Here is an 18,124-nt window from a genome sequence, read left to right as displayed (position 1 = left end):
CAAGCACCTAACCCTTTCTTGCTTTCAGTAACCTCACAGTGAGGCCACTGGGACAGTTAACCTGCCACCCATGCTCCTTTCTGCTGTATGTAGATCACCACCATTGGCACACTTGGTGTGTTACAGTCTCTGGGTCTCCTTTCCTTTTCTTTCTTGACTAGTAATAAATAACTCCTTTTTAAACCAAAACAAATAGGGCACGCTGTGACCCCACCCACATGTCCTCCACTCAATCTCTTCTTTGAATTTGTTTCCAAGTGATGAGGACGAGTTGAGGAAATCACTCTCGGAGCTGGTAGACGACAAATTTGGAGCCAGTGCAAAGAAAGTGACAAGGATTGTTGACAGCAGCAACCCCTTCCTGGACATCCCCCAAGCGCTGAATGCAGTCACCTACAAGCACGGTGTCCTCACGCGCAAAACCCATGCAGACATGGATGGGAAGAGAAGTACGTGTTAATGGGACAGAAGATGTGCCCCAGGCAGTAACAAGCCCTGCCCAAGCCTTCTCCCTGGCTCTCCCACTGGAGTGGCATTTCCTCACTGTATCCCAAGAAACACAAAAGAGAGCCCCCCAGATCCATGAGCACCAGCACACAGGGAAAGGAGGGTTTTTTGAGGCATTTGCAGATATGGATGGTTTCAGGAGACCTCAGTCTTCTGTTATCACTGGCAAAGAACCTAACAGTGCCTGTCCCACACAGATAGACCTGGTCTTCCATTCTGTTCATGGGCATAACCCTGACTCCTACGTTATGAGCAGTAGGTCAAGGCTAGTTGCACAGGAGTTGTCCACCTGAACACGGACCCTGGGGACAGTCTGGTCTTCAAAGCTTTGGCCCTGTCTATATTCTGCCATGTGCAGGGTGCTGGTGAACAGGTTGGCTCATAGCTCTGCTGTCAATATATGGTATTACACAAAAGTTAAATGGAAATATATTTGGGAACTGTTAATGAGCAGTGCTTAATGAAACCTTGGATGACCTCTTTTGCTAATTGATATGGATGGCCCAGTCACTGCAGCCAATTAAAAGTCTTGAGTAGAGAAGATTACCACCAAAGGCCTCTTGCTTCCAGCACTTTCTTAATAGCCCATGCCTTGGAGGACCAGCTCTCTTGTGGTGGTGTAGACAGGCTCCCCTCACCTCCCACCCCCCTCCAGCTTCCAGCAAGCTCTCTTTCCCCAGGTCCATCAAGATGGTGGGTGGTAATGCTCCCCCCTCAGTGGAACAGAAGCTTCCATAGCCAGGGTATGTCTGTCTAATTCATCCAAACCAGAGGAGCTCAGGGAATGTCTCTGTTCCTCAAGCATTTAGTTCGCAGAATACAAACCCATGTCTGGAGGAACAGAGAGACTTCCTGTATGTGTCCACTGGTAGGCCTGTACCTGCTCATCTCTGGTTTTGACCTGTTTGTGTTCTCATGGGGAGGCTGCATCTCCCAGCCCATTTCTGTCAACTGACATGTCCCTGATGACAAGCCAGTCATAAGCAGTAGCTTGGAGGTGTATGAGGTCTAGGCATCAGTACATGCCTATGGTGGGTCAGGAAAGGGTTGGTTTGCCAGAAATGTGAAGGTCAAGCAGTAATGGCAGAAGCAGGTGTGTATAATTAGTTGTTCTTCCTTTTTTAGCTCCCAGAGGAAGAAGAGGTTGGAAGAAATTTTATGCTGTGCTTAAAGGGACCATCCTTTATTTACAAAAGGTAACTGTGGTGGACTGTCCCATTTGCTGTTTCACGCTGTGTCCAAAGCAGCCCTGCTGTCCTAAGTAGGAGACCCATACATGCATGTAGAGGTGAATCAATGTCCTAATGCATGTGTGGACGTATACAGAACTCCTCCAGAGACCAGTATATAGAGTTGGAGAATGCCGTCATCTTTGATGGTGGTGTTCATGTTAAGGGCACAGCCTCAAAAGAGGGTCATACAGGAAGAGATATGAAAGAGGAAATACAGAGGCAAGACTTCTGCAGAAGTGTAAGCAGGAAGTATAAACAAATAAGGGATACTGGGGTGCATGGCTGAACAGATATGGAGTAGGTGAATTAGGATGTTGGTGAGATATGCCTTAGGAAGCGGAAGGGGCAGACTATCAGACCAGTCTTGTCCTGGCTATTGTTTTATTAGTTGGCTTAGACCTGAGCACGAGTACCTCCTGTGAGGCTGGTATGGAATTCCCCATGCTTAAAGTTTTTTTGTCTCCTTTCGACCTTGCCAATTTGGGTTCTTCCGTGGGCTGCCAAGAGACACTTTCTGCCTCTTTTCATCTCCGTTCCATAGCTTTCTCCAGCTCCCCAGTTCCATAGCCACCTTTGAGTCAACATGAGTATAAATCCCAGGTTCCCGTGGGAGGCAAAGTTACCGTGGAAGACCTTACCTGCATGCTATGGCATTCACCTCTCTGCCTTTGAAAACCCTTGGATGCTAGGAAGATTTCCATGGATAGTGTTTTCTGTGGAAATATCTAAGGAGCCTGAATAGGACATCACTTGAATGTTAGTAAGAGCCAGCCAGGGGTGCCAAATGTCTACTCATCATGAAGCAGCATAACCCACTGAACTAGGTCTGAACTACTTTAGTAGCACATTCTGTTCAGTAACCCATTGAACTCACCTTGCTGAAACAGCATTCCCTGTGGGTAGATGTTCCTATGTATTGCAGTATTATCTCCAAAGCAATGAGAGTAAACAAACTTTGGATTATATAAGAAAGGCAGAAAGATCCTTGGGGCAGTATGGAATTATGACTCATTGTTCCTAGCACAACCCAACGATTCTCATGTTTTGCCAGATCGTATGGCACAGGTCACAAAGCTAACAGAAATCTGGTAGCAACTAATTGTAATTTACCGTGTGGATTGCTCTTAGCCAAGTGGTATTTTAACAGCCTCGCTACTCTTTCCTGCAGCTGAGGGAAGCTGCAGTGTACAGGAGAGCCCAGATCTTCTCTAGCACTCTAAGCATGGCCATCGCGAAGTCACTGGTCACTGACACTTTTTACATCCCAGCTTCTTTTCTCAACACAAGTCTCCATCTGGAGCCCAATGAAGAGGTCCCCGTGCTGACCATGGATAATGCATGAAGATTTAACTAGCACCTTTTTTTTTTGTCAGTTCTTTCTGTAGGAAAAAAAAAAGTAAATTCATCAAAATCACAGGAAGCAGTTAGATTTAAATGAGTTTTTCACCAAGCACTTTTAGGTCTAGGTCTGTTGAGGGGGGTATATATTTGGAATGAAATACACATTCGGGATAGAATTTTCTTGCCATGCTGGACCAAAATCCAGTTTACTGAAGGTTTTCCTGACTGCTTTGACAGTATTAGAAGGAGCAGTGAGACCAAGACAGAGTTTCATTGCTGCTGAAGAGGGTGGAGGGGTTGGTTTTTGGCCTTGTTATACAAGGCCAGCAACAGTGTCTGTCCTGGCTGTTTTATTAACATAGGTTGTTATGCTAGTACTAGTTTAGAATTTAAAAACAGAGTGAGGATGAGATTGACAGAGACACATAGCTGTTAGAAGATCAGTGTTCTTATCTAGATGACCTTTAGGAGAAAATGTTTAAAAGACTGAGTGGTTTCTTTACCAGGAAGGACTAAAGAAACAACACACCTAAGATCTAACTATGTTATAAAGGTGTCTGAAAAATAACAGCCATTACTGATGTGTCAGTCATGCAGGAGGTACGAGAGTTGCTGAGGGTGCCTCAAGGAAATAGGAACATAAGAACATAAGTGCATTAAGAACAACAAAAAATAACCTGAGAAGCATTTGGGCCAAAGATTTGGGTAAAGAGTGGTTTCTTAGTTATGAGTCACTGACAGACTGTATATGGTCCTTCTCAAAGTAATCCTTGGGCTGGATTTGGCTGTAGACAAAATATTGATTGGGCTTTGCAGAGACAGGACAAATGGCTGAGGTCACAAAAAACAAAAAAAAAAGAAAAGAAAAAAAAAAAGACTGCCACTTCCAAGTATTCCCAGCATCACAACAGAGAGTGGGTAACCTCCAGCACAGCCTTATTCTTAGCGCAATTTCTTGCCTATGGGTTTGTTTGCAGAGCTAAAAAGTTGCACAGTACAGGAAGGAAGCCATGTGCTAGGCTCCCAAGCTCTCAGCGGAAGATGCCTGCACATAAATATAAGATAGAACCTGGCTTGAGCACAAGTCACTGGGAAGAGATTTTTGTACATGAAGATAGAGGAGAAAGTACCTGCTTCCAGACACACCTGACACAATGGAGTACAGGTCCAGCCTCATCCATTTTTTCGCTCAGATAACACCAAGGATCTAGTCTTTAACAGGAAACTCTCAGAAGTTAATGCAGATAAGTCCAGGGGAGCAAGTTGACTGGAAGTGAGAGACAGAGAAACAGGGGGAGGGAGAGAAGGAGGGGGGGGGGAGGGAGGGTCTGGGGAGACAGATGTATAGAAAGAAGGAATGGTCAGATGCAAAGAGAGGTAAGAATAGGATAAGACAGGCAGAAAAATGGGTGGGTATGTGGTTGGCTGGCTGGACGAGAAGAAAGCAGTCTGATAGAAGCAATTCAGGCAGCATCCATAAACTCACTGATGTAAAGAAGTCACATATCATTGACTCGCCAGTGTTAATTTCTGGATTAGCATGTTCTAGCACAGTCTGCTGAAGCAATTGCTTGATCCCCTAAAGGGATGCAGCACAGTCTTGACGAAGAAATGCATGCTTGGGAGCAGGGCGCACCTCTCCTGCACTCTAATCCACACTGATCACTGATTCACTCCATGGCCTTTGGCAACTTACTTCACCTCTGTGAAATGGGGATAATAACCCTTAATCATCACACATAGAGGGGTGTTGAGAGGAATGATGGAGGGCTATAAAGCATGAGATGCTTTTGTATGGAAGTACTGGAAAGGGTGCAGGTCTCAGCATTTCCCCCAAGGCTGCCCTTCCAGCCCCCACCCATGGAAGAGTTCCCAGCGCTGCCCTGAGCCAGGGACATGTCCTGTGAAGGCAGGCCTTTACCATGGTAGTGCTACTTGGAGTGCCACCTTAATGGCCAGACTGAAGAGGGGCAGTGGTTTGTTTTCCTCATTGAATATTTTTTAGGCTAGTGGGTATGAGCTGAAGAAAAAGAGGAAAAACCCCTCGCAAGCTGCAGCATGACAAATCTCTGTAGTTCCATACCCGCGTTCATAGAATCATAGAATCATTTAGATTGGAAAAGACCTCTAAAAAATCTAAATAAATAAATCTAAAAAATCTAAAAGATCGTCAAGTCCAAACACTGCCAAGTCTACCACTAAACCATGTCCCTAAGTACCACATCTGCATGTCTTTGGAATGCCTCCAGGGATGGTGACTCAACTACTTCCCTGGGCGGCCTGTTCCACAACCCTTTCCGTGAAAATAATTTTCCTAATATCCAACCTAAACCTCCTCTGGCCAACTTGAGGCCATTTCCTCTTTCCTGTCACTTATTGCTTGGGAGAAGAGACTGACCCCTCACCCTGCTACAACCTCCTTTGAAGTAGCTGTAGAGAGTGATAAGGTCTCCCCTAAGCCTCCTTTTCTCTAGGATAAACAACCCTCTTTTTGGACACACTCCAGCACCTCAATGTCCTCCTTGTAGTGAGGGGCCCAAAACTGAACACAGTATTTGAGGTTGGGCATCACGAGAGCTGAGCACAGAGTCATTTCCTTAGTCCTGCTGGCCACACTATTTCTGACACAAGCCAGGATGCTGTTTGCCTTCTTGGCTGCCCAAGTATACTTCTGGCTCACATTCAGCCAGCTATCGACCAATATTCCCAGGTCCCTTTCTGCTGGGCAGCTTTCCAGCCACTCTTCCCTCAGCCTGTAGTGTTGCCTGGGGTGGTTTTGCCCCAAGTGCAGGACCCAGCACTTGGCCTTGTTGAACTTCATACAGTTGGCCTCAATGCATCAGTCCAGCCTATGCAGCCTATCCCTTTGCAGAGCCTTCCTACCCTCAAGCAGATCAACATTACCTCCCAATTTGGTGTCATCTGCAAACCTACTGAGGGTGCACTCAAACCCCTTGCCATTGATAAAGATAATGAAGAGAAGTGTCCCCAATACTGAGCCCTGCAGGACACCTCTACTGACCAGCCTCCATCTGGATTTAACTACATTCAACACAACTCCTTGGGGCCGGTCACCTGGCCATTTTTTCACCCAGTGAAGGGTACACCTGTCCAAGCCATGAGCAGCCAGTTTCTCCAGAAGAGTGCTGTGAAGAATATTAGTTTCATTGCTGTCCAGAGGAGAGGGCAGCAGAATCAATGTGCTGGACTCTCACCCCATACAGGTGTCATACAAAAGCAGGCACAACAGAGAGAGATTTTTTCTTGAAAAAAAAAGAAAAGAAAACAAAAACAAACAAACAAAACAAACAAACAAAAAAACTTTGAGCTGGAGAGCTCATATTAGTTGTGGCTACTCCACCCCCTGCACATTGGAGTGGACAGTAGAGGAGAGCTGCCTCAGAAGACTGAACCAAAGACATCATGGAGCACTGTCATGGCAGAAAGGAAGCCCAGTCAAGGGGGTGGTGGTACATGTTTAAGCAGATCCTTTGCTTAGGCAGAAGAGACAGATGAATGGGGACTCTGTCATCAATATTAAATCAAAAGTAAATTAAATGAATTTGGAGGGATTCCAAAACACAGCATCCACACGTGGCCTCAGTTCCTGCAGAAAACATCCCCAAAACATACCCTTTAAATTGCTGACACCCTTCAACCAGAGAAGAAAGGAAAAAATAAACATCATCATCATTCAAAGGCTGGGGGCTTTGGGTAACTGAAACAGCGTAGCACATCATACCTTGCCCATTTCCCAGTGACAACTGTTAATGTGAACAATGTAGGACACAAAAGGCAAAAATTCAACAACCCTGTGATACCAAATTTGCCAGCAAATATAAGGCAGAGTAACACTACAACTGGAAAAAGGTGAGATTAATATTAGCATATGATAGCATGGAGAGAACATTGCCTGCATTTCCTCTAGATATGGCAGGACACTACTTATGTTTTAGTATAAATCATTTTTCTTTGAGATTTAAGACAGAATCCCTTCACTGAAAGCATCCATGTTACACGTCTTTGGACATGTTTCTTCCCCAGCAGCTTAAGCACTTGCTTAAACTTCCACCAAAGCTCAGAAAGGTATTGAGGCAAAACATAGAGAAGATGCTGTAGGCTCTGAAGCAAAGCTGGCATGCTTTGCTGAAAAGCAAGGAATTATTCTCCAGGGGAAGGCTACACACTGGTGTAAGTGCTGGGCACCATGAAGACTCCCATTCCATGTGTGTGGCATCGTAGAATCATTAAGGTTGGAAAAGACCTCCAAGACTGTCTGGTCCAACCGTCCCCCTACCACCAATATCATCCACTAAACCATGTGCCTAAGCACCATGATACAGCATCATGTAACTTTAGAGCCATTTGTGAAGGCTTCACGCAAAGATTTCCGTGCCTCACCAGCAGTACGTATAATCATAGAATAGTAGAATGGTTTGGGTTGGAAGTCATAGAATCGTAGAATGGTTTGGGTTGGAAGGGAACCCAAAGATCATCTAGTTCCACCCCCCCTGCCATAGGCAGGGACACCTCCCACTAGATTAGGTTGCTCAAAGCCCCATCCAACCTGGTCTTGAATACTTCTAGGGATGGGGCATCCACAACCTCTCTGGGCAACCTGTTCCAGTGCCTCACCACCCTCTTCCTTATATTTAATCTAAATCTACGCTCTTTCAGTTTAAAACCATTAAGCCTTGTCCTACCACTATGTTCCCTGACAAAGAGTCCTTCCCCAGCTTTTCTGTAGGCGCCCTTTGGGTACTGAAGGTCTCCTATTAGGTCTCCTTGGAGCCGTCTCTTCTCCAGGCTGAACAACCCCAACTCCCTCAGCCTGTCTTCATGCCTACTGCGGCACAGGCATTAAAACGAGCTTCCTGGCACAGCTGGCCCATGCAGAAATGAGCCTGCAGTACCATGCGCTCCTGCAAACCCAGCCGCCAGCAGAGAGGCACAAGGCAGAGAGAACCTGCTTGATTCAACCTTACCCTGATTGACTGGGCCCAGGTTTAAAAAAAATAAAAAATCTGGATTTTCCTACACCTACATTAAATCCTGTAAGCCCGATATCAGCAGAGACAGTAAATGATGGTACCATTCAACATGAAGATCTGCATTTGTCAAACCAGTTTTCATCTGTGGAAGTTTCTTCTTGTCACATGCCATTAAACCTAGCTATTCACACCATATTTTTAGAAAGCTTATCTTGAAATAAGGGATCATGGATTTCCTGGTCATTTTTATTCACATCCCAAGAGCTCCTTTGGAAAAACATCCAGAATTGGATGTGTGTCTACAATATAGGAGGCTTGAGCAGCAAAGTCTTCCTCAAACACCTGTTTGCTGCCAGGTGGAGTAACATATTAGTAACATATTCATAAGTCAAAGCATTTGGTTTTCTTTCTTAAAAGGCTCACAGTGCATCCCTCTGGCTACTGAAACACCCACTGTGACTCCTGCAGACATCTCTGCTATGCATAGCCATTTAGCTGTGGTTTGAATTTCTGAGGAGCTCCAAATCACTTAACAGTGCAGGAAAGCACTGCAGAAAGGTTGTGTATACTGCCGTGCAATGCACCCATACTGAACGCAGGGTGCCTGCAGCACCCACCTCTTCTTGTGCTGGAAAGCCAGGGCTTTTCTTTTTGGTTGGCATTCAAAAGGCAGTTGCATGTGGCAGGATCCCATGCCAGACATTTCTGGGCCCTGGGCCCTGGGCCCCATGACATTTCTTTGCACAAAGCCAAGCATCACATACAGTGCAGCGGTCATTCTCCTGGTTGGGATGATTGTTTCAGAAAAGAAGGGAAAGAAAGACTTCAAAAGCCTATTTCCCATCAAGAGCAGGGCTCTGTATGAGCCACATCCATGGGCTGGGTTATGCTGGACCTTTGTGCTCTGAAAGGCAGCACAGGGGAGACTTTTGTGACCCGACACCAGAGAACAACCAGAGGACTGTAGCCTGTAACAAAACATAGCACAGACTCTGTAGGTTTGCACAGTAATGAGCAGGATATGGCAGGCCCTTCCAGGGGTACCCTGGCCTAACCTGGCCTCTGACATGGTCATTTCACAGCAGTTGAAGATGCCATCAGACAGCGTAGCTACCCAAAAAGGCAATTCTCTCCAGCAGTCCTGGTCTCCACCTGGTTGCAGCACAACCACACAGCTCCATCACAGGGCTGCACCAGCATGCGTCTCCATGTGACTAGGCAGGGGCCTGCAACACAGCACCTGCAGTTTCTCACCAACCAGAGGCAGGTACTTGGGGGACAGGTTGATGGTTTGTTTTAGCCAGGGACAGGTTTTTTCACATCCATCCATCTATCCATCCATCCATCCATCCATCATCTAACCCCCCAGCTGGACCAGCAGTTGAGTTGGCGAGAGGGTAGAGAGGGAGGGTATTGCTCTAAGTGGCCATCAGCTCAGTTGCTGGGAAAGCAAATGGTAAACATGGGATTGACTGAACTCCTTTTTGTTTATCCTAAAAAGTGCTGTGCCCAGATTTTTGGAATCCCATGTTTGTATTTTCTATCTGTTTATAATATTTATATATATAGTTATTTCTGTACTCCCTAGTTTTGTGAAATTATCCTTCAATGAGGAAAGTACAGCAGGAATACAGGAAACATTGCTGCAATTTGCAAGTGTCTGACTAACGAATTACATGAAAGACCATGCCAAAGAGTCACACATACTAAAGAGATACCAAGCATGATTCAGGTGGACCATACTCAGTGGCTGGTGTCCAGGAAACCCCACACTTGCATGGAGGTGCATTGGCTCCAGGAATAGTTGTTCCAGGGCTGCCAAAGACAGTCAAAGCCCCTCGCCATGTGGAGTGGTGCAGCTGCAGGGTGGGAATTCATTTGCTGATACCTGCCAACAACCAGAATCTGCATCTTAGCATGAGCTGTGCACTGTGGGTGAAGCTCTGCAGAAACCTAGCCGTCTTGTGTCATCTCCCAGAAGCCTCAGGCATGTGCCGTGTTAGAGAGAACTATTGATAATTATGTTTAAAACTTTCATCTCCTTCTTCACATCTTCACAGTGAATTTAATGATGGAAGAAGTTGCCAGATGTTAATTATTATCATTACCAACTCCTAGCATTTACTGTACAAAGCAGTGCTTTTCCTGGTCTCAGTACTCTGTGATTACAGCACAGAGAGAAAGGCAGGTTCATTAAAGTAGCCCGCAAATGTTAGCATAGTCATTATCCAATTAACGTTCCTTCTTCACAGGATGAATATAAACCTGACAAAGACCTCTCTGAAGTGGATCTGAAAAATGCCATCCGTGTGCACCACGCCTTAGCCACAAAAGCCTCTGACTACAGCAAGAAGTCTAATGTGCTTAAACTGAAGACAGCTGACTGGAGAGTCTTTCTCTTCCAAGCCCCGTAAGTACCAGCTCTCCCTGCAGAGCCTGGACCAGCAGCCTGACTTCCAGCCACAGACAGAGCCTCTTCTGCCCAGCCAGACCAGCACACACATTAGGGACAACTCTGGGGGAAAAAGGACTTTTGAGGAGGAAGGTGCTAAGCAGGAGAGATTAGGGTGAGGTCTGTCAGACTGTGCAAGGGACTTCATCTTGGGGCCGCAGTTTCCACTTTCTGTGGAAAGCTGTGTGCCAGTCCTGGAGCCTTTCTCATCTGTCACCAAGTAAGGCTGAGCAGGATGAGATGGGAGGTGAAGGTCTGAGGAGAAAGGTGGCTTCTCTTTCCGCTCCCTTCATGCATTAACACCTGAAGCGCTGCAGTCCTCCACAGACCACCTTTGCCCTAAAGCCTGCTTCCACAGTTGCTCTGGCAGAATCCTGTAGACTTCAGCTAAGGTTGTGCTGCCAAAGGACTACAGGGAACCTGGCAAAGCAGAATGGTTTCAAAGCATAGTTTGACTTGCATTGTAGGAGAAGATCTCTGGGGCTGGACTAATAAATGTGTTTGCCTGACAGACTATGGAGTTTCCACTGCCCCTCAGAAGTAGGATGGGAACATGTGGATACACTCATGCTTAACTATACAACTGTTATAAAATTTGTTTAAAGAGTTTAAAAGTTATGTCCCAGTGCTAACTGCTTTTTGTGGGGTGGCCACACAGAACTGCCCTTGCCAAAATTTGTGCAAGTAGCTGGGACTGCAGTAGCCAACCAGCCCAAAACACAGCACTGTGCCACTAAATAATGTCCCATTGTCCCCACTGTGGGTGTGTCCTCACTGCAAGCTGTCCCCTTACTAACTTCTGTTGTCACTCTGCAGAAGAAAATCTATATGGTGCTTTGAACTAAGGAGCTGACAGTTCCTCTCATCAGCCTTTGATGGGGAAAGTGGCTAAAGCTCATTAAAGAGCTCACCAGCCAGACCATATCTTCTTCTTTCCTTAGTCCATTGCAGAGGAAAATTGCTTTGCTAGAAAGTGTCAAGTGTGATTGAGCCATCTCCTGTTTGATGTTTTCTTTGTCACCTGCTTTGAGGAGTGATTTTGTCTTGAAGTTGGGATGGGGTACTAACATCAGGCTAAATCTTGGCATCTGAATTTCTGCAGTGAAAACCCTCTTGAAGCCTGGTGGGAGCAATGCTCGCACCTGAGCAGTGCTCAGATCTGATTAGGGACCCCGGACAGAGTTCCATGAACATCTGAGGAGTTCATCCTTGTCCGTGGAGCCTCTGTTATGTGTCTCCCACTCTTCAAAGAGTAGGGTACTCTTGGCACTTGCCACCATGCTACCTCTCATCTTCAGGGATTACAACTAGAGTTATTAAGGAAGGCAGAATTCCCAGGACTTCATGTAGGCAGACAGCAGGCCTGAAATCATTGGGACAATGTAGAGGAGCCAGTTAGCCAGTGTTTTCCTTCTCACTACCCAGGATGGCACAGAAATGGCTTCAAAGCAAAGCCACCAATAGCCCTCGGGAAAGCAGGTGGCTCCAGGGCTGTCTTGAGCTGGCTGGTCCTGGGTTAGGAACATTTACAGACACGCCTTTCTCTCCTCCCCTCCTCTGTAACAGAAGTAAAGAAGAAATGCTCTCCTGGATCCTGCGAATCAACCTCGTTGCTGCCATTTTCTCTGCCCCAGCCTTTCCAGCTGCGATCTGCTCAATGAAAAAGTTCTGCCGCCCACTCCTGCCTTCATCCATGACCAAGTTGTGCCAGGTAAAGTGTGAGAGAAGGAGCAATGGAGGGGTGCCCAGTGCTCAGCCATCAGCATGCAGCTCACACTGAGCTCATCTGCAGCTCCCCCAGCACTACCTAGCAGACACATTCAGGTGCTCAAGTCTGCACCTGCTCAAGTGCACACTGTGTACATGGCCGGAGCGGGGGAGTAGAGTGGGAGATTTGGACAGATCACAGGAAATTCTGGTGTCTGCACGATGCTTCTATTGCAATGAAGATAAAACAACCCTATGTACACACACCCACCTCAATGGGTGTTGATTCTTTCTTGTTTATCACTGTGTTTTGTTTTTTTTTTTTTTTTAATGACATGGCACCCAGAGGTGACACCTTATTGTTTTTCAGTCTGGAAAGCTGCAGAGCCTCGGAGGGGAAGGTTTACTGGAAGTAGGGAGCACAGTGCGCCAAAGCATGGCTGTCTAAGGCTCTGTTAGCACAGAGCAATAGGCAGCTGCCATCTGAAGAGCCACTCGTGTTTGCAGTGTCCAGGGAATGCCAAACATGGCTTAACACCTCCAAACAATGGGGATATTCTGCCACTGGCCCTCAGCAAAGGGAAAGGGAGAGGACAGCCTGAGCCTGAAATGATGAGAACGGAGATATAGCTCTAGTTGCTGAGCAGATGTCAGAGCCCAGACAGGGAGGGTACTTTATCTCCAGAGAGAGCAGATGCACAAGCTCTTGAGACACAGCTAGTTCTGCCTGGCTATTAAAAGATGCAGAGGTTTCGTGTTCATGATGCTATAAAAGCCCAGATGCCAGAGAAATCCAATCCTGGCACTTGTGATGCATCAGTTTTGATCTTCCTCAAATACCTGTGTTTAAGCTGCTCCTTATCAGATGGATTTTCAAATGTGCTGCACATCTTTGGCCCCAGCACAGGGTATGCAGCCCATTCCAGTAGCAAGGCTTATGTCCTTGCATAGACAAACCCCATGTCAACAGGCTGGCGGTGCACTTGGGTGTTACACGCCTACATTTTAATACCTGACACAATTCTCTCGGCAGGAGGAACAGCTGAGATCTCATGAAAATAAAATGAAGCAGATTGCAGATGAATTAGCAGAGCATAAATCACATCCTGTAGAGAAGAGTCTCAAGTCAAAGGAGGCTGAGGAGTACAGGCTCAAAGAACATTACCTAATTTTTGAGGTAAAGGAATGTTCATCTTTTCTGTGATAAATGATATCTTGGCTGATTGAGGAGAATTGAGAACTGCAGAGTGGATGCTGTGAGCCTGGGAGAGGGGAGGGGAGGGGAGGGGAGGGGAGAGGAGGGGAGAGGAAGGGAGTGGAGGGGAGTGGAGGGAAGGGAAGGGAAGGGAAGGGAAGGGAAGGGAAGGGAAGGGAAGGGAAGGGAAGGGAAGGGAAGGGAAGGGAAGGGAAGGGAAGGGAAGGGAAGGGAAGGGAAGGGAAGGGAAGGGAAGGGAAGGGAAGGGAAGGGAAGGGAAGGGAAGGGAAGGGAAGGGAAGGGAAGGGAAGGGAAGGGAAGGGAAGTAGAGGGCTTACATGCTAGATGTGTGTTATGTGGCAGTGATAAGCCTCACTGTTTTCCATTGAATCTGTAAAAAGAAATGACATTTCCTCCCTTCTGTGATTTCTTACACAAGGCATGGAAAAGTGATGAGAGAAATAAAATCTTCCTTTACTGTCCTGGAACTTGAAATTTCCTCAGGTCCCAAATAAGGAAGGGATTCTGTTCTCAGTGCACATCAGCCTTTTCCAGAAACATTCATAAAAAGCTGAAGGAAACCGTGGGAGTATTAATCTTGTTTTGCTGTAACTGTTTCTGTAAATAAAGCCCAAACCAGCATTGCAGGTGCTTGCAGACTTTTTGAGGATGCGTGTAGCTAAGTTTAAATGCTCTGCAAAGTCTCAGTAGCATTTAATTGGAGAAATGGGATATTTTGTTCCAGAGAAAGTTGAGCACAAGGTAGAAATCCTGCCACAGAGGTGTCATTGGGGAGGGACTGCTGGAGGGTCTATTCCTGCTTTCAGCAGGAGCTTAGATTATTCCCAGTATTAGCGTGGGCTGAGCGTGGCATTTTCTTGCCGTCCCTGGAAATGGATGGAAATCTCCCATCTCCCACAATCCAAGGCTCCACCACCCACTTGGGGAAAGAGCATCATGTCCAGCCTGAATCACCAGAGCCATAGTTTGTGGTTGCTGGTTCCCTTGTGTTTGTGCCAACCTTTCAAATAGTTGCATGCTGATGCCTCCTATTTTCCAGACATTTTGTTTTCGATATCTGCAAAGGAGTAGTCTCCATCCAAGCCTTCTCTCTAGGCTCCCTTTTCAGTCTGCAAGAAGAAGCTGGCACTTCCAGAGCATGACTCATCTAATCTATTTTATGAGATATACTCTAGAAATGCTTGTTTCTCTGTGCTGACAAAGAAGTGAGTATAGGCTTCCTCTGAGATGTTAGAGGAAAGGACTGGGGTTTTACATAAGTCCATAAAAAGAGGTCCCATCTAGTCTTGAAATGATGCCAGGCAGAGAAGAGATTGCCTCCAGTTTTTTTGCTGTCCTCTGTGAAGAGCAATGGGGGCACAACTAATGGTAACAGTGAATTACTGGATGAAAACAATGCAAGCAGAAATATTTATATCAACCGAGAGGAACTTTCCATGTGCTAAGTGGGGACATCTTCACAGCGTTGTTCCCAGACAGGCAGGCAGGAGTGTGGGAACTCTGAATGTTTTAAGTCAGGAAGAAGCAGATCTGCACTTTGGCCACAATAACCCCATGCAACGCTATAGGCTTGGGGCAGGGTGCCTAGAAGACTGTGAAGAGGAAAGGGACCTGGGAGGGTTGATCGATGTTTGGCTGAACATGAGCTGGCAGTGTGCTCAGGTGGCCAAGAAGGCCAACGGCATCCTGGCCTGTATTAGAAATAGTGCAGCCAGCAGGGCTAGGGAAGTGATTGTCCCCCTGTACTCAGCTTTGGTGAGGCCACACCTCGAGTACTGTGTTCAGTTTTGGGCCCCGCACTGCAAGGAGGACTTCGAGGTGCTAGAGCAGGTCCAGAGAAGGGCAACGAAGCTGGTGAGGGGTCTGGAACACAAGTCTTATGGGAGTGGCTGAAGGAGCTGGGGCTGAAGGAGTCTGGAGAAGAGGAGGCTCAGGGGAGACCTTATTGCTCTCTACAGCTTCCTGAAGGGAGGTTGTGATGAGAAGGGGGTCAGCCTCTTCTCTCAGATAACTAATGACAGGACTCGAGGAAATGGCCACAAGTTGCACATGGGGAGATTTAGATTAGAATTCAGGAAAAACTTTTTCTCTCAAAGAGTGGTCAGGCGCTGGAACGGCCTGCCCAGGGAGGTGGTCGAGTGATCAAGTGCTCGAGGCAGTCCCTGGCGGTGTTCAAGAAGCGGCTGGACAAGGTGCTACGAGATATCATTTAGTAGCTTAGTGGGTAGTATTGGTGATAGGAGGACGGTTGGACTAGATGATCTTGTAGGTCCTTTCCAACCTCGCGTTTCTATGATTCTATGATTCTATTCTATGTTGGTTTTTTGTTGCCTCCTGTAGCCACCTTAAACAACCAGAGTGGCAGTCAAGACCTGTAAAAACAAGAGAGTCTTGCACAACCATCCCCTTTTTCCTCAACCCTTTGAACTGTAAGTTAATAAGTCTTTGAAGGCTTTGGTTAGACCAGACATTGTGCAGTTGTTAAATAGCTCTTGCAGAGTGTGAACAGTGGGATCCTGATAATATAGTATGTGTTTTCCTGCAGTAGCAGATGGCATCGCCTCTGCTTTCCACACACGCCGTGGCCTGTCCCTGTTCTCAGGCTTTTTTCTCTGTTTCGTCTTTCCCTGCAGAAGAGCCGCTACGAGACATACATCAATCTGCTGTGCATGAAAATAAAAGTTGGGACAGATGACCTGGAGAGAATTGAAACCAGTTTCTTTAAGGTGGAAGCTGATGACATTGCTTTGCGGAAGACACATTCAAGCCCTTCCTTGAGCCAAGGGCATGTGTCTGTCACCTGTAAGGTGGAAAAGGACATAATAGAGCAGAACACTTAACAAGGAATGTGTGCATGGGTGAAATGAACTGGTGATGCTTTGCGCTCCTGAACTAGATCAATGAGCACAATTTTACCTAGGAAATTATACAAACAAAACCGTAGACGTGTATGACACGGTGACTGCTCTAGTGAAAGAAGTCAAAGAAGCTTTAGTTGACACTCCTTGGCAGTGCTCTGGCATTTCAGCATCATGGACACTCCATCTCTTCTTTTCCCCAACAGCACCAGTGGCTTTTCTTTCCCTTCTACCGCAGCCTGCACAATAAAGGGATATGCTCATTCTCCAGGTGCCGGGTTGCTCTCTTCCACCAGCCCTATCTTCTCCTCCTTCCTCCTTCTCTCCCTGGAGTTTCCACTGGTTCACATCCACAGTTCCCAGAAGTGCAAGAAACTCAGCCGGGACAACGGTGTCTGCGTCACCACCAGCGCTCTCAGAGAAAGGCACAGAGCAGCAGGGAGCACATCCCTCACATGAGAGGAGTGCTGTCTGGCACGTCACGATAGGACACGTTTCATGAGCTAGTCACCAACTGAGTGAGAGGCGTCTTCAGCACAGTGTGTGGGACTGTCATCTGCCCGTGGCAGTAAAGGCCTGAAGTGCCCTCTGTCACCTTATCCTTTTTATATATATATAAATATATATACATATGAATATATATAAATAAATATATATATATAAGGAAAACTTAATACGGGATTTTAACCTCAGTGTGCAAGAGAAGGTAAGCTGCCTGGAGAAGACACTAGGGACCATGGAGGGTCTGAACAGGACATTTTCAAAAATGCAGTAGCCTATGTTTCTTTTTTTTTTTTCCTTTTTGTACTTGAATGGAAAGCCCACCTGGCTTTGCTGTGAAACATCACACTCCTGTTCCTGTTCATTGAGAAAAACTAGCTAAATGGCTGTTTATTTAGCATCCATGGAATCTGCCACTTTGGGTTCGAGGCGCAGTTGGAAATGTGCTTCAGATCCAGCTGAACCTTTGTGTGCAGGAGCAATTCTAACTGCCCATCAGTGTTGTAGTTCCTCCATTTTGCGATTTGTATGCTGTACTCTTTTAAAGAGGGAATTGTGTTTCTGTTCCTTTCTGCTGTCTGTGGTCCAATGATTTACCGTTGTAATAGAAGCGATTCCACTGCATTTCAATGCCACAACTGTCCTCCCGCACTTTATTTATTTATTTTGCTATTTGGTTTGGTTCTTTATCCCAGATTGCCTTTCTTTCCTTTAGGTGCATTCAGAGTAATCAAGTTCCAGTTTTGAAGGATCTTGTAGCTGCTAACTACAGTCATTTATTGTTTATATTTTGCAGCATTTTTTAAACAAAGATTTATTTGGACCTTCAAAGTCTGAGAGACTATTGACTACTGTTTTCCATGATGGTTCATACTACTAAAAACCTCCATCCAATTTTGTCACCTCTTCTTTTATCTCTGTTTCTTTGTACAGTTTGATAGCTTATTTGAAATGATGCACTAAGAGTCATGTAAAAAAGAATAACAATAAAGCTGAATCTGTTGGTAAAGAGAATTGGTCTGAAATATGGTTCCACTGTGTGCTGGATTGGTCCTAGGCTTCACAGCCCTGCATGACCATGTTCACATAGATCTCCATCAGCTCCTGCAGAGAGAAAGCCAGGACTCTCTGGCCAGCACCAGAAAGTAGCAATGCCTTTCCATGAGTAGGGTGCCAGCACACCTAGCCTACTGAAAGCACTTGCCTGCCTAATCTTTGGATGGATGGCTTGCCGGTAAAGCAGGTGAGACAGATGGGCTGCTTTACTGACATGTTCAGGTAACATTTCCTTTCATCTGGTGCACCTCAGGTCTGTCAGT

The 18,124-nt window shown here is 46.3% G+C and overlaps 1 protein-coding gene across 8 annotated transcripts in view; it reads left to right on the top strand.

The window, feature by feature from the left end:
• PSD2 (pleckstrin and Sec7 domain containing 2) overlaps nucleotides 1-17,819 on the top strand; it is an 88,900-nt gene extending 71,081 nt beyond the window's left edge. For 7 of the 8 annotated variants that reach the window (XM_040573213.1, XM_040573210.1, XM_040573207.1 and 4 more), the window contains 6 exons: nucleotides 259-449; nucleotides 1,633-1,703; nucleotides 10,324-10,481; nucleotides 12,090-12,234; nucleotides 13,264-13,407; nucleotides 16,080-17,819. In XM_040573213.1, the coding sequence (XP_040429147.1) occupies nucleotides 259-449; nucleotides 1,633-1,703; nucleotides 10,324-10,481; nucleotides 12,090-12,234; nucleotides 13,264-13,407; nucleotides 16,080-16,286 (916 nt within the window). In that variant the 3' untranslated portion in view covers nucleotides 16,287-17,819. Of the gene's footprint in view, nucleotides 1-258; nucleotides 450-1,632; nucleotides 1,704-2,907; nucleotides 7,545-10,323; nucleotides 10,482-12,089; nucleotides 12,235-13,263; nucleotides 13,408-16,079 lie in introns of those variants that run through there. The other variant, XM_040573215.1, reaches the window with a different exon arrangement.
• The last annotated feature ends 305 nt before the right edge of the window (nucleotides 17,820-18,124 follow it).

This window comes from Cygnus olor, chromosome 14 (genome assembly GCF_009769625.2).
Source record: "Cygnus olor isolate bCygOlo1 chromosome 14, bCygOlo1.pri.v2, whole genome shotgun sequence".
NCBI lineage: Eukaryota > Metazoa > Chordata > Aves > Anseriformes > Anatidae > Cygnus > Cygnus olor.
Note: the sequence above shows the minus strand (reverse complement) of the source record. Positions and strands in the feature narration are given on the sequence as shown.